The following is a 15304-nucleotide window of genomic DNA, read 5'->3' on the forward strand; positions in this document are numbered from 1 at the left end:
GTCAGGGGCCTCGCTCAAGGACTCTTCAACATCCAGAAGACCGAGGATCAAGCCAACCTCTTTCCAGTTGCTAGACGACCGCCCTACCTTCTGAAGCTGATGTCGCACCAATAACAATGCCGCTCCAATGACATCAACAAAATCTATCGAGCTCAGTAAAATTCCATTTTTACTACAGCGTGCGCTCGATAGATTTTTTTTTGTCAGACGCCACAGACGAAAGGTGGAATGGTCGTATTAGCCTAGTCCAGGCGAGGAAGTCGAGGAAGAACGGGAGACCATGGTGCATAACACTGACATTTTTTTATTAGAATTCATTTGTAACAAATGGAAGTTGTGTCAGCAAAGAACTGATTTTTCATACACACTTCTTTCGCCACCAATGTAACCCAAGTAAGAAAATAAAAAGCACTCCTTTCATTCTGAAAAAAAGTTTACGTTTACTACTAATCAGAGGTAATTGTATGATTCTTTTAACAAGCCATTTTTTTTTTTTTTTTTACAATTTCATTTATTTAATTTCAGTCTATGCATCCAGACGAGAGATAGATAGAGAGAGCAGAGAACACGACGTTTATTTTTCGAAATGACACTCCAAGCTCGGATGTCAAAGCCACGTGACAGATGGTTATGACAGAATCTGCAGTCGTCTGTTTGGAGTACCATGGCACCAGGATGGATGCTCTTTTTTGCCACATACTTTTTTTTTGTCTTTTTCTTTATAGCTGATATCTTTTTCTGTGTTATTTACATACACACAAAGTGAACGTTTAAGCAAATTCTTACAGATGGGTTCAAGTAATATATTATTGGGTTTAGAATCAATAGGGCAGTGCATAGTACAAAGATATAGAAAGTGCAATTCTTCCATAAGCGCCCCCCTGTGGCCGTCAGCGATGTTTTGCCATGCATATCGGCGAGAGAAATAAAAAATAACTGGACCAGTACAAATGTACACAGATTTATGAAGATATTAAATATAAAAAAGAAATTATACAAGGTGTCTACACCTAAATGGGGCTAAATAATAGCACTTTACTCGTCACATTTAGAAGAATAAAAAAGTAAAGAAAAAATTCTGGTCGACTGAGTAACTGGCCAAAAATAATTTTGCTTCTTAAAATACCAAGGGAAATAAAGAAACTGGAATGCACATCCATAAAGGTTCCAAACAGAGCTATGAAAAACAGGTGCCTTTTTGTTTGTGTGTGTCCATGTGTGTGCATGTGTCCGTGTGTGTGTGTTTGCGTGTCCATGCATGTATGTATGTGTATGTGTGTGTCCATGCCTGTGTGTGTGTGTGCGTGTCCATGCGTGAGTGTGTGCGTATTTCCATGCATTTGTGTGCGTGTGCTGTGTGCGTGTATGCATGTGTGTGTCCATGCGTGTGTGTGCGTGTGAGTCCATGTTTGTGCGTTTGTCCGTGTGTGTGTGTGCATGTCCATGCATGTGTGTGTGCGTATGTGCGTGTCCATGCGTGTGTGTGTGCGTGTCCATGCGTGAGTATGTGCACATGTCCATGCATTTGTGTGCGTGTACTGTGTGTGTGTATGCATGTGCGTGTCCATGCGTGTGTGTGTCTATGTGTGTGTGTGTGTGTGCGTGTGTGTGTATGATTAACTTCCAGAAAAAAAAGCATTAAAGTGCATCTGCAGAAAAAAGCAGACATACTACAGACTCTGATAAAACATCAGGATTGTCAGGATTTTAAATGCTAACCTGTGCGAGACTTCCATATTTTTCTTCTCATCTCTTTCTCATGAGCGTTTATCTGATGTTAATCTTTATAAACCTTTACCTCAGCTCTTCTGCGAGTCTTTTTCAGCTGTGAATCTACATCTAAGTGCACTCTATCAACTTTCAGAGTTCATCTAGAGGTACTCATCTCAGAACACAAAGAGAAAATGCTTTCTGCTACTAAGGTTCGGTCATTTAACAGTCTAAGAGTACTTAGCTTTTTCAAAATTCAAATGCTTGTCCTCAGAATATGCCTTCACAGCCTCCCCCACTTGGCATGGTGTTTTAACGCCCTGACACCTAATACACAACTAATGCAAATTATTTGCAGCTATTATAACATATAACTATGCTAATATTTTCAAAAGTGCTAGTTAATCCAACAGGGTTACTAAATTAATAGCTTTAAACTTGAAATATAAGAGGACAGAATGTAGGTCTGTTTTCTTGCTCATTTTCTGCTTTGCAATGGTCTGAGAACTCTATAAATGTGTTTGGCCTGTTTACTCTCCAATCTCCAGCAAGGCCACAGAACATCAAAGTAGGATCATGAAAATGGAATTATTTGCATATATAATTTGGTACAATGTAATATTAAAAAAAGAATACTTTTGGTAAAATGAAATATACATTAATATATGGACTAAATTGATGTACAGAAAGGAGTTCAAAGGAACATTTATAAAAGAGGCATAAGATATAAGGCACTCTAAATGTAAAATGAAAACATTACAATATGATGTCATTGACCATACGGAGGCCCCAAGGATAGTGACATCACTGTGCCTGGCCCTGCTACACTGAAGAATGACATTTCATCATTCTCTGATGATGCGAGCACACAAACCACAGACCGTGTGATGAGGTCACGGTTGCTGAACACACGCAGCTCGACACGTAGTGATGAAATGATAAACCCCCTCTTTACCTTTCAGGAAACGTAAATGTCATGAATCACAGGAAAAACTACATAAATCCTACCAATATCAGGACTATTTATTGCACGAGAAAAGATGCACTTTAACAGGGTATTTTTTTCCTACCGATGTGCATTCCAGTGGGAAAAATAAAAAACAAAAAGTCTTAATTTCCCCCATAGTACAGAAATCTCATTGTGGATATTTTTAATATATAAATTATTTTCTATATATATATTTATTTGTATATATGTATTTATATTTTCTATATCTTTATAACTATGTATATATGGGATATTCTCATCAAAGGCTGTTTCGTCTGTATACATCATCTTAACACGGAAGAACGAAGATAATCTGTAGCAGCAACTTCATACTTTGCTCATCCCTGTTGATTCCACTAAGCCCCGGTGTATCGCATGTGTGATAAGGGAATACATTACATGTATATGTATATATACTTTTTTTTTCTTTTTCTAAAAATGGAGAAATTAAAAGTGAAAGTAAAAGGTAACCCTGTAACAAAGTCAACATTTGGTTGTGTAAATACAGCACTGCACACAAACTGTGCACAACTAACCAAGATAAAACAAAAAAAAGCAGGAAAATCGAGAACAATCGAGAAAGGTGGGTTTACTTTCCTCGGCCTGACGTTACGTACAACAGAACAGCTGCAGAGCTTAAAAAATAAATCAGAAAAAAAACGAAACAAAATAGAACAAAAAAGTGAAAAGATAAGCAAATGTTTTGTTCAATTCACTTTCTTCAAATGATAAAAGTTTGTTAAAAAGGGAAATAAGTTTACACAGTTAAAAATGAAGCACGTGTTAGCTATATAATAAAGTACTAAAAAACTAAATTGATAAGTTGTATTCATTTATATTTCTTTAAACATTCCCCATTTCCCAAAATCATTAACAACGAAGGGCGTGGAGGGAGATGAGGGGACTTATTACTGTCGACGCGTCCTCTTTTTGAGAATTTACCATGATCTGGTGTCCGTGTGTTTGATGAAATGTCTCAGTGTTATTGATTGTGGAACTTTCAAAAGTTTTTCGCTATTCACTGTTTTTTTTCAGTACGAAGGCTTTTCCAGTCATTTCCTGCTCGTCCTCAAGCTGTGTTACGGTTGATGCGGTAGTTTTTGACGTTTATTTAGTTATTTATTTATTTAGAACACAAGACGAATCCTCGAAGCAACGGAAAAAATTAATTCCTCACGGTGCTTCGCCAGTCAGGATTTCACTCGTTATTTTTCAGGGTAGTTTTATCAAATAAGTAAATTCTTGGTCCACCTGGAATCATTTTTTTTTTTCATTTTTTGTTTATTTGTTTGTTTGTTTCACATCCGACATTTAGTTTGTCTTTAGCTAGAAGTGAAGAAGTACGTCCCAAGCGTGTGATTATGGCTCAGAAGAGGCTCTCGGGATCTTGAGCGGCCTGCCGTGTCCTCCAGGAATGGGTTGTTTTTTTTTTTTTTTACGTTGCATAGTGATCAAAACTTCCAAGATATTCCAATCCGGCTCTGTAGCAGAACTGATACTGATCCTAAGGGGGAGGGGGGGGGGTGGGGGGGCAAACATGAAACATGACATGGATTCCATTGGAATATTATATCCCCATTATCTAATAGCCCGCTTATTTAGGGTCAGGATCAAGGGGGGCAGCTGGAGCTTATCCCAGCACTGACTATTATATCTACATCCTATATATAAGACAAGTAGTGGCATTTTGTAAAACAGTGTTTAATCCTAGATAAATCAATGTCATTGTTGGTCCATCAAAATGTATAGAGTACAAACAAACATAAATACAAACACAGATACAAACGATCTGTCTGTCTGGCTTGCACAGCTATACTGAACAACAGTACTATAGTGCTAGTGTACAACTGCATTCTGGGTAATTACAGTAACTACCGTAACTACGAACTACGGATTGGCTCTGACAGAAGACCGCGCGGGGCTCACCTCCGTCTGCACCATGGCCGGCCGCTGCGTCCGTAGCATTTTGACCGTCTGGAAGATGTCCACCACCCCCTCGTACCTCATTCGCTCCAGGACGATGCTGAGCGTGATGAAGACGCCGGTCCTGCCCACTCCCGCGCTGCCGGGGGGAAAAAAGAACATGGCCGCCGTAATTACGTGACAATCAAACGACCGAAGGAACTGCCGCTAATGACCTCCCGACTGCTGAGCCCACAGAAACCATAAACACCAACATGGATTTTTTTTTCAGGCCGTCCGTCTAGTTCTAATTTAACCCCTGTGAAAGTGCCATTTTGCCTGTCTGCGAAGGCTGTGGAGTTCCTCTGACTACGGGGTACAGGGGCAGTCGGAATGTAATTGAGTTGTCCAGGTAGAGGCAGGACTGATCAAAAGAACTTGCTGCGCTAGTTGGTTTTTTCTGCAGTGACAGGAATTCTCGAATACGTTGCCTCAGGTTTTTTTGTGGTGAAAAGTACAAAAAAAAAAAAAAACACAAGAAAAATTGAAGTAACCCACACCCACACACAGATACACACACACGTACACAAACAAACCTCAAAGAACAGGATGCAGCTTGATTGCAAAATGACGCTGCCGTCAAACGACCGGGTCATGTGACCGGGTCACGTGGCCTGAAAAGCGGTGCCTCACCTGCAGTGCACTGAGATGGGCCCGTCCTGGCCGAACTGCTCTTTCGTTTTGTGCACCTGGCCGATGAAGTCGATGAAACCCTCCCCCGACTTTGGCACTCCTTGCTCTGGCCAGTCCGTGAACTGGAACTGCCGCACCGTTCGCGACTGTCCGTCCTGGGGGATGGGGGGGGAGGAGATTTCATACCGGTCAGGAACTCAAGTCACGCAGAAGCCATTATTACCCTAACCGTTGAGGACTTGGAAAACACTTGGGAACCCCGAATTCCTGAACTGAGCTAATGTTAATTAATTTATTTTTTAATTTGACAGACACAGAATTGGGGAGAGTATGCAAACTATATGCAAAGTAAGTGCTTCATACAAACACACAGTAAAAGGTTTCGCTCGGGATCTGAACCCATGACCTTCTTGCTGTGAGGCGACAGTGCTACCCACTGCCCCACCGTGCCGCTGAAGTAAACGAAGGACGGAAATCATGGGGAAATGGTCAATAAAAAAGGCAATGCATAGGCCTACTAGTTCTTACCCAAAATACATTTATCAATTGACGACATGTATAATTAAACATTTCCTTTACAAAACCGTCAATGATCAATGAAATTACCATATTCAGTTCAAAGGAAACAATTATTTCAGACATCTGTCGTTCAACCTGAGAGCACTTAATACTGTAAATTAATAATGGAGTAATATCCTTTGATTCCCATTGATCTTCAACATTTTCCGGGCTACTGGAAAGACTCCTTTGAGTGTGTGTACTACTTAAGCCGCAATAAGAAAAGTGATCCCGCTGAAGTATTTATACTCTGTGCATTACAATGGCAGAGGCTTGCACCGTTTATCAATAGGTGCCTTTGATGGAATTAAAACTTCAAGGGCTCTGAGGTTTATGCACGTAGTTATTTATTTTTGTTGCATATTTACACGTGAACATTCACTGTGCAAATAAGCCAGACGCTGACAGTTAAAAGCTCTGCATCTGTTTGTTTTTTTTTTTCATTTTTTTTTTTTTCAGGGTGGGTATTTTGGGAAGGGAAAATACTTATAATAGGTACAGATGGTAGATTAAACAGCTCTGTCAACTTACCTTTAATAAACATGCATAGCAAACCTCCCAAAGCTAGAAATGTGTCTATCCAAGCAGTTATAACTCCATTTATTTCTCCTTTGCATGGCTGTATTACTCAATGTACTTCATATATACAGTAAAAACAATATACGGCTTTATAAATGCGCACATAAACAGTGGTCAGGAAATAAGCATATAGCATCATTTTACAGTTGCATAAGACTCATAGCATGATAAAGTTTAAATTTTGGGAATAAAATGAAATTGGTTCCAAAAAAAATGTACGGGCCAATAATACTCTGTGCTCATAAAAACGACTTTATGGTAGTGGGAGAGAAGTCTGTATTTGGAAAAGTTTTTCCACATTGTGTGGTAAGACCAGGACAAATTCCCTTTTGCATGACTGAACACACCATGCGGACCAAGACTGTCATTAATCTCAGTGAGAACTCTGAAGTAGGCAGTAATACTCCAAACTGTGTGAACATTTCGGAAATGAACCACTGGTGAGCACGTCGGCGAACACCGAGGTCAGTAAACTCAAAACGAACTGTGTTCTTCACACCACTGAGAGGTGCACAAACTTTTACCAGCGTTTATCAATGTCCACAAAGCATTTGTGAAACATCCTTCATAGGCTATGAGGGATGTTTCATAAATGCTTCATGGAGATTCATAAATAATAGATAAATGCTGACTCTGGAATAAAAACATAAGACTTACCCTGGCGTCGGTCACTTTAAACTCCCTCAGTATGTACTGGGGCATATTGTACTCGGCCATTGGATCCACCACAAAGTACTGGTACCTGGCAGACCTCTCCGCTGGCCAGTACTGATGGCACTTTTCCTACAAGCCGACAGAAAACAATGACCAACAAATGTTCCTCACAGCGACCGCGGAAAGAACAGACTGTTTGCCAATGCTAGTAACCCAATGTTACCCGGGCAACATGCAGAGAAAGGGTCTAAATTATGAGAGAAACAGAACATATTTTAATAAGCTATATGATTCATATAGCACTGGCACAGAGCCCAGGTTTTTTTGGCAAAGAATTTTTCAAGAGTGTGCTGGCACTAAATTAATGTCTTACAAAAGCATATGCTGGTTGGCTTATAATCACTTCTATATTTTTGCGTCTGCTTGAGCAGAAAAGTACCGTGATGGCTAATCCAGAAACACTCTTTTAACCCAATTTCCCAGGCTGACGTTGACACAGGCTCACACCAGACTCGATCTCCTTGAGCCAGGGGAGCTTTTTTCCAGGAGTCCTGTGATGTCACTGATCACCCATCTCAAACGCGGTGACCAGTAAGAGTAAGAGTGGGAGCAGGAATGAGCCCCGACGTTAACGCTCTTAAAAACTCACCCTTCCCATTTCCCTTAGCTTGGTGAGCATGACCACTATGGTGGAGTTGTGTTCCCACAGCATCCTCCAGTAGTCTTCCGTGGTCTCCGCTAAAGGACCTTGCGTGGCAATGTAGGCCTTCTGTTGTCTGTAAAGAAATCAGCCAATCGTGTACATGACACAGAGCGACCAACCAATCAGGGGACATTCTACAGGTACACACCCTGCTCTGCTGGACAATACCTTCAGTCATATTCTTAGGTGTGCTATTGCAAAAGACCTTATTTGATTATCACCATGTTAATGCATTCTGTTATCACAGATGATCATTTTTCATAGCTGTAATGCTTGTATATCCTTTGTGAGATGGGGCAGTGACAGTTGTGACTTTCGAAATGGGCGTGGCACCTGCTTTAGCAAGCACACAGCACCTGTGTTTTAATAAACCTCATCGATGCCCTGATAATGACTCTTGAAATGCATAGAATCATGGGAAAATTAATTTAATAAATAACAGTTTTTTTTCTTTATTTGAGTATGAAAGAAAACCATAACCCTTACCTGTATCCATCAATAAAGCTGGCGTTGATGTAATCGGAGCCTTCTACCCCTCTGATTGGCTGGAGACATACTCTCGTGGATTCGTATGGCATTATATTAACAAGGCGGTTCTTGAACTTGTTACATGGAAGATTGGCACTGATGAATCGTGATGTGTGGGCTTTAGTGTTGGCTAAACGCTGCAAAGAGGAGATAAGGAGAGTCCCATTAAACCACACCACTCCTTCCTCCTTCCTCTCCTCCACAGCCTGTGTGAAGGCACTTCTCCTAAGATAAACACACCGACGTCATTAATAATCATCTGGCATCGAAGGAGCGCGTGAGTAGGAGGGGGGGATAAATTGGGGGGGGATTACTGGCACCCACCGGCCGTAAATAAATCAAAAAAGATAAATAAATACATAAGCAAGCACAAAGCGGTTATTGTGTCCCTCAGCGGGGGAGACAAAGGGATTACTGTTGCTCGGGCTGTGTCGGTCTTCTGGGGAGAATGAGTGTGGAATGGCTTATGAAAGAGAGACGAGCGGCACCAGAAGCCTGGTGATTTGGCGGGCCTAATCTGTGTCACCTGATCTGTGCGTTCGGCGTGTCGACCCGGCACACGGGCCAGGGAGCCGAGAGGCCGGGCGGCGGAACAGGGACCGGCGCGAGGAGATACCGCGAGTGATACGCGAGGAACGGAGCGCAATACGCTTTTCGAGGGTAGCGACACACACCCCGTGCCTCGCCCCCCACGGTCGCGCTTTTTAGGCGCCGGACGGGCGCTGAGAACACTGGCCCCGCCCACCAGGGGGAGGGGGGGGGGGGAACGCAGGCCACCCTGCGCAGTCTCATTCAGCTAACAGCCAATCGGCAAAGAGTCCTCACCGAGTCCTCCAAAGACCTGACCGAGATCAGGAAACCAAGCAACGACGGCTGGGAGGCGGAGGGCTTTCTTTAAAACAAAGATAATTTCACCGCCTGGGGGTTTTGGTCAAACACGCAGGCGCACCGGGGAAAAACAGCGGCGTCTGTAAATCCGTGGGGCTTTGGCGGCAGAGTGGCGGTTACTGGGCTTTATCAGGCAGAGAAGGGCAGGACAATGTCTTTGCACCCTTGAGCAAGGTACTCAACCTGCATTGCTTCAGTATATAACCAGCTGTATAAATGGAATCCAGCTAAATTGTGTCAAGATGGATGACTCTACTGAAGACCAAATCTACCTACGGGTACAAATAAAGTAACCTGAACCTGAACCTGAACCAGAACCAGAACCAGAACCTGAACCTGAAATGGATGCAATGCAGATGCCATGTAGAAAGTTGTGTAAGTCGCTGTGGATAAGTATCATCATGCTAACGGTAGCCCCACGCACCTTGAACTCCAGCTCCATGCCGGTGACGTTCTCCCCGGACTCTATCTGCGTGAGCTTCTGGATGTAGGCGTACAGGTTCCGGGCGGGCACCTCGGTGGTGCCGCACATGACCGCCTCCAGCAGGGCGTCGTGGATGAAGATGTACTGGTCCTCCGTCTGGACCATGTAGTTCCGCTGGGCCCGCATGAGGGTGACGTGGCCGTAGATGTCCACCGTCTTCTCGTGCTTTATCCTCTCCAGCATGGCGTCGATGACGATGAAGCAGCCCGTCCTGCCCACGCCGGCGCTGTGGACACACATTTAAAAAAAACTGTCAGTCACCGCCAACTGCCAATCACGTCATGACTCTGCCTCCCCACCGCCAACAGGCCTTTATCTGTGCCTCTGCTCAGCTTGAAGCCCTTACGGAAACAGACGGAATATTCTGACACATCCCTATAAATCCATGGAAAATACAATGTTAAAGATAGCTAAATATTTTTGTTTTACCTTGCAATATCTGAAGATGGCAAAAAGGTATACATTTATTCATATATTGTGTAGTGTTGCAATGGCATAATCCAATCTTTATCATATGTTTACTTCATTATATCATAGTGTATTGTATTTCTGAAAGCTGTTTTAATGGAGATTCGAGAGTCGAGAGCTCGACGTCTTATGAGAAATCACAAACTCCATAAAAACCAAAAACCGAAGGAACCTTCTGGAACGCGGCTGTTCATTCCGTAGCGGTAGGAGGGGGCGCTTTCTCCCGGCACTTCCTGCGCCCCTGCGTGCGTCACGGGGGGCGTGGCCCCGGCTCGTTTTTTCGGATCCGAGCGCTCCGAGTGTGAAGTGCCTCCCCGTCGGTGCGCCTCTGACGCCTCTGACGCCGCTGGCGGCTTCGCCTCGCCTTCCACCTGGACCCTTAATGATCTATTCCAGCTAATCATTTGCTCAGCTGAGCTATTTAACCTTTATCTGCCGTCTAAAAAGCCCTTTCTTTCTCTCTCTGACTGATGGAAGCCGGTAAATTGCTAACTTTTAAAAGTGTGCAGCGAACGCTAATTACTGTCATTAAATCACGTCTCGCGCTGACGTCACGGTAACGGATTTTAAGGTGGAGTGAAAGCCAGCCTGATTCATTATAAGCATAAATTGCCTTAATTTGGACGCAAAAGGGTTATAAACAGAAGAGGAATCTGAATCTTTCACAAGGAAAGAAAGCCGTTTCACAGCACCGACTATGATCCGTACCACGCCGCTGCGTTAAAAGCAGCGAGTACCCGTCGGTTGAGGCTCTGTTTTTCATTTCCCGCCGAACGGCTTTTGACAGCAGGAAGGTTCGCGCGTGCGGCAGTTGGGCGTCTCACCTCGCTTAACCCTCCTCGTCAATAGACTTGCGCCTCTTCCTGTATTTCCTCTCGCCGAAAATAAGGCGCAGGAACCGCGGAAGGCGGAACGAGTTGTCGGCTTTGCGGCTCGTGAGACCGCGGGACGCTGACAGAGCCCGCTTGTAAAACCGCCGTGTTTCCCGGGGGAAGCGCTCGGACACTTTCGCCGAGGCGAGCCCTCGGGCTAGCGTGCGGCGCGACTCGCTCCGTTAGGCACCGGCGTTTCTTAAAGGCTCCGCCCCCCCTCCCCCCCGTCCCCTCCCAGCCTCGCTCACGCGGCGCGTTTCCAGGTTACGCAAACCGGCGACTCAGCCGCTTGGTCCCCGGAGCCGAACTCTGGGTCCCGTCCCAGGACGGGGCGGCAGGCGCACACGCGGGGAGGAACCTCAGACGCTCACGGTAGTGATCGGGGGAGCCACACATCATCATGCTGGTTGTGTTTAAGGAGCTGGCTTTCTCTGATTAATTTGCTAGCGTATTTTTTTGGTGCGGACTTCTTCCCGACTCTTCAGTGTAAACCGCCGCCGGGTAATTACCGGCTTTTCCTGCCTCGTTAGCCGTCGGCGGAGCGGCTCGCAGCGATATAACAGGAAACAGGTATGAAGCGCTCAGCTCCGTTTCTTTTGCGCAGAGCAAAGGGCCGCATTGTGTCTGCATTGCAGCGCTTTCCTACATTTAAAAAAATAACCTTGCGCTGATATTATTGATATGTGGAGAAAATGATTATGCAGCAGTGCAGTTTTGGACAGTTTGGCTCAAGTGGATTCCACACATCTGCAAACGTGCACACGCACACAGACGCACGCGCACACACAGAACTACAATCCCACAAGGTGAATTTTATTGGCAACATGTTTTTAAAACACACGCCACAAACCTTGAAAAGACGCGTATCATCTACATGTAAAAGCATTTATGAGGATTCACACCGTCACATGACTCGTCACATCTGTAACGATGACGTAACAGAGAATCCCGCCGCGGGGGCTCGAGCGGCTGGCGGCAGTGCGCCGGGCGCGGCGTGCGCCGGAGACGATGCCTGATGGAGGGAGAGACGGCGGAGCGCGGGGCGGTCCTCGGGTTTGGCAGCGGGGAGGGGGGGGGGTGGGCGGCTGACGCGGCCGTTTTCGGGAGCGCTAACGATTCGACGCGGGGGTGTTTCTGACAGCGCGGCGCAGCTGCTCGGAGCGTCCGCTGACACGGGCCGACGCCGTTCGGATTGACGGCTTTCATAAGTTCACCGGGAGCGAGCGCTAACCGAGACGTCAGCCTTTTCCGCCATGTTCCAGCTTCACACACGACGAGAAACACAGAGAAAGCAGTAATAAGCAAAGCTGTCAGCATCATCGCCTGTCCACACACACACACACACACACGAAAAACTACACACAAACATACTGCACACATGCACACATAAAACCACACACATGTACACACACAAACACAAACACACACACACACACACACACATGTACACACACAAAAGTGAACAACAGTCCTGAGCCAAATACTCCCCTTAACTCCCAAATATTCCCACCCGGTAGGCCCTGAGAGAAATCGACTCCCCCAACCACAGCCTCCGCAACAGAAATGGGAGCCTCATCGTGAACACAATCGCGCAGTGAAACAGGGAGCGCCGTGTCGCCCCCCCCCACCCCCCATTCTCCCTCCACAGTGGTGATGAGGTCACAGCACAGAGACGCGCGTGGGGGGGGTCTGGTCCGCATTCCTTTCCTGCGCGGTCACCCCGCTTCCCCGGCTCCTCTGGGACACCTGCGATCTCTTGGGGGGGGGGGTGCCTCACTGTGTGTGCCGGGGGGGGGGGGGTGTCCTGTGAGCTCTTATTCGCGCCCGTGCGCGTCTGTATTACCTCCACGAGCGCGTGACGTACGCGGGGTTAATAACCCGGGAGCGGGCCGCGGGAACGCCGAGTCAGCACTCCGAGCCGCCCGGATGGGCCGGAGCGCTCGCACGCCGCGCGATTCAAATCCGGAGGCAGAACGAGCGAGAGCCAACGGCCCGGCGCTGCGTTCATTACCGTACCGCCGTTAGCCTCCGCAGATCACACACGCGTGGCCTGAGCAGCACTGCTTTACAGCGCATTAGCGACTCATCACAGCTAGCCTTCGTGTCACAACGCCGGTCGTGCAAACTCCGCGTGACATACGGTCTGACTCCTGACATCCAGTGCTGTTTCCACGACAAGGAACATATCCAGCCTGACTGACATTCGATCGCGTCCACGGGTAACAGACACGCTCTTATTAAACGAGGCTTTGCGCTCGGCCCCGTGGGAAATATTTGCGACGCGTCGTGCCGAACCCCCGACGGGACGAAGAGATATTTCGTTTACGGGTCCGCAGGAGTGCGGCTTCGCCGGCGCGAGAACGACTTCGGCTCGTTAAAAGAGAAGAGCGGAGCCCTCTGGGAAACGGCGGTGCGGCGCGTCTGAACTTTAAAACCAACGGAGGAGCGCGACCCAGCAGTCACGGCGCCTGATCGATGGCCGTCGCACGGCCGTCGTATTATAAATAATAGATATAAATCGCACAGAAAAGTACACCCACTGCTAGCACACCCATAGCTCACCAGCCATAGCGTACCATTTACTCCAGCCAAGCGTATTAGACTAATTATGTATAGGGGAGAATTTGTAGTGACATCTCAAAGAAACCAAACTAGTTCCTTAAGTGTATAGTTTAAACTAAAATGCATCGATTTATTTGAGAGAATTCATTTTTTGGCATCCCATCTCAATTCAAAACTACACCAAAAGAAACTAGGCTTTCAAAACTTTGAAAAGAGTGTCTTTAAGGAATAAAGCTTTCAGGCATCTGCTTTCAAACAGAAGTCATCCATCATGCTGGACATAATGAACACCCCCCCCCCCCCCCCCCCATTCACGTTTCAGTAGAAATAATCATTCTAATTAAAAACATTTCTACCGACTAGTGAACTCTGAGTATCATTATCTTTGACAGGTTGTGCTTTGTCGACAGGCCCCTACACAATGTGGACACGATGCGAGCCTTCTTCTGAAACACGGCTCGCAAAAGTCCCACCTGATGACTGTAATCAACGTTCGAGCGGCAGCGCAAACAAGAGGGCCGCTTCTGACGGCCGAGGCATCGCTTCGAACCGCCGCGACGGGACGCCCACACCCCCCCGAACGCCACCCCGCTGTCTCATTAACACGAGCCCCGCACGCCGCGACGAAAACCGCAAGCTCCGCCCCCCCGTTATGAAAGACCGATGCCTTTACAAAAAACGCCGAAATCGATATCGCCCCCAAGGCACGGTCCGCCAGCCGGTCTGAGCGAGACTCATTTTCATCTTCAATCGAAGCAGCGGACGCAGAGAGAGCACAGGCCTGGCAGGGGCTTTAGATTATTGCATACGGCGAAAGGAGGTCTGTGTCACGAGCCCGATCGATAGCCGTTCGCTCGTTTCTGCTTTAAGGATTACGACTCCGGCGAAGACGTGATCCCGAACGTGGCGGGGAAAACGAGGGGGCCGTCCTTAAAGCAAGGCGCCGCGGCGCGCGGCTAGCGCTAACAACGCGCCGCATTCCACAGCACACGCCAGGGCGTTCAAAAGCATCAGCCAACGATCTTAAACTGTTTTCTTCCAGCACCAGGGCTGCCCAACCTTGTTGCTGGAGATCTACCATCCTGTAGGTTTCCACTCGAACCCTAACAAAGCACACCGCATTCAACGGCTAGAGATCTCGTTAAGCTTCTAATTAGTAGAATCAGGTGTGCCAAATTAGGGTTTGATTGAAAGCCTACCGGACGGTAGATCTCCAGGAACAGGGCTGAGCTGGTCTGTTTACCATAATTATTCTGGAGGAAAGGACGGATACACAGGCTTGGTATCGACGCTAACCAACTTGGGGAAAACCGATTGGATACGACCAGGGCGACATCGCTGAAGCCGTCCGTTCTACAGAGAACATCACTCAGCTCCGACTACTGGCCTGACCAGCTAATTAATCAAGAGCTCAAGGCTCCGTACAGCGCAGTTAATTATGCGCCGCAAAACAAAATCTCTTTCCCGCGACACCTTTTGTTTAGACTTGCAAATTTTTTTTGGTGATAAACAGGGCATAATCAACAGCCACGAACGCCAGGAAGACAAGACGGGTAGGAGAGCGATGACCGTCTTCAATTCCCCCCCGAAGGCTACGTAAAAGTTCCGCGCGGAACAGGAAGTACACCGCTATGGAAAAAAAACTTTTTTGTGTTTTTTTTTCAGAAAACCACCAACGAGGAGGCTGTTTTTTAAGCTCCTCGGCCAGTTATCAG

General features: G+C 46.5%; 1 protein-coding gene across 5 annotated transcripts in view; it reads right to left on the reverse strand.

Moving 5' to 3' along the window:
* Positions 1–284: 284 nt before the first annotated feature.
* Positions 285–15304, reverse strand: part of LOC135259944 (receptor-type tyrosine-protein phosphatase delta-like) — a 550399-nt gene continuing 535379 nt past the window's right edge. For all 5 annotated transcript variants that reach the window (XM_064344912.1, XM_064344911.1, XM_064344908.1 and 2 more), the window contains 7 exons: positions 9628–9913; positions 8274–8452; positions 7734–7860; positions 7088–7213; positions 5294–5448; positions 4625–4760; positions 285–4202 (listed from right to left, as the gene is read on the reverse strand). In XM_064344912.1, coding sequence (XP_064200982.1) covers positions 4134–4202; positions 4625–4760; positions 5294–5448; positions 7088–7213; positions 7734–7860; positions 8274–8452; positions 9628–9913 — 1078 coding nt within the window. In that variant the 3' untranslated portion in view covers positions 285–4133. The remainder of the gene's footprint in view (positions 4203–4624; positions 4761–5293; positions 5449–7087; positions 7214–7733; positions 7861–8273; positions 8453–9627; positions 9914–15304) is intronic.

Source organism: Anguilla rostrata, chromosome 7 (genome assembly GCF_018555375.3).
Source record: "Anguilla rostrata isolate EN2019 chromosome 7, ASM1855537v3, whole genome shotgun sequence".
NCBI lineage: Eukaryota > Metazoa > Chordata > Actinopteri > Anguilliformes > Anguillidae > Anguilla > Anguilla rostrata.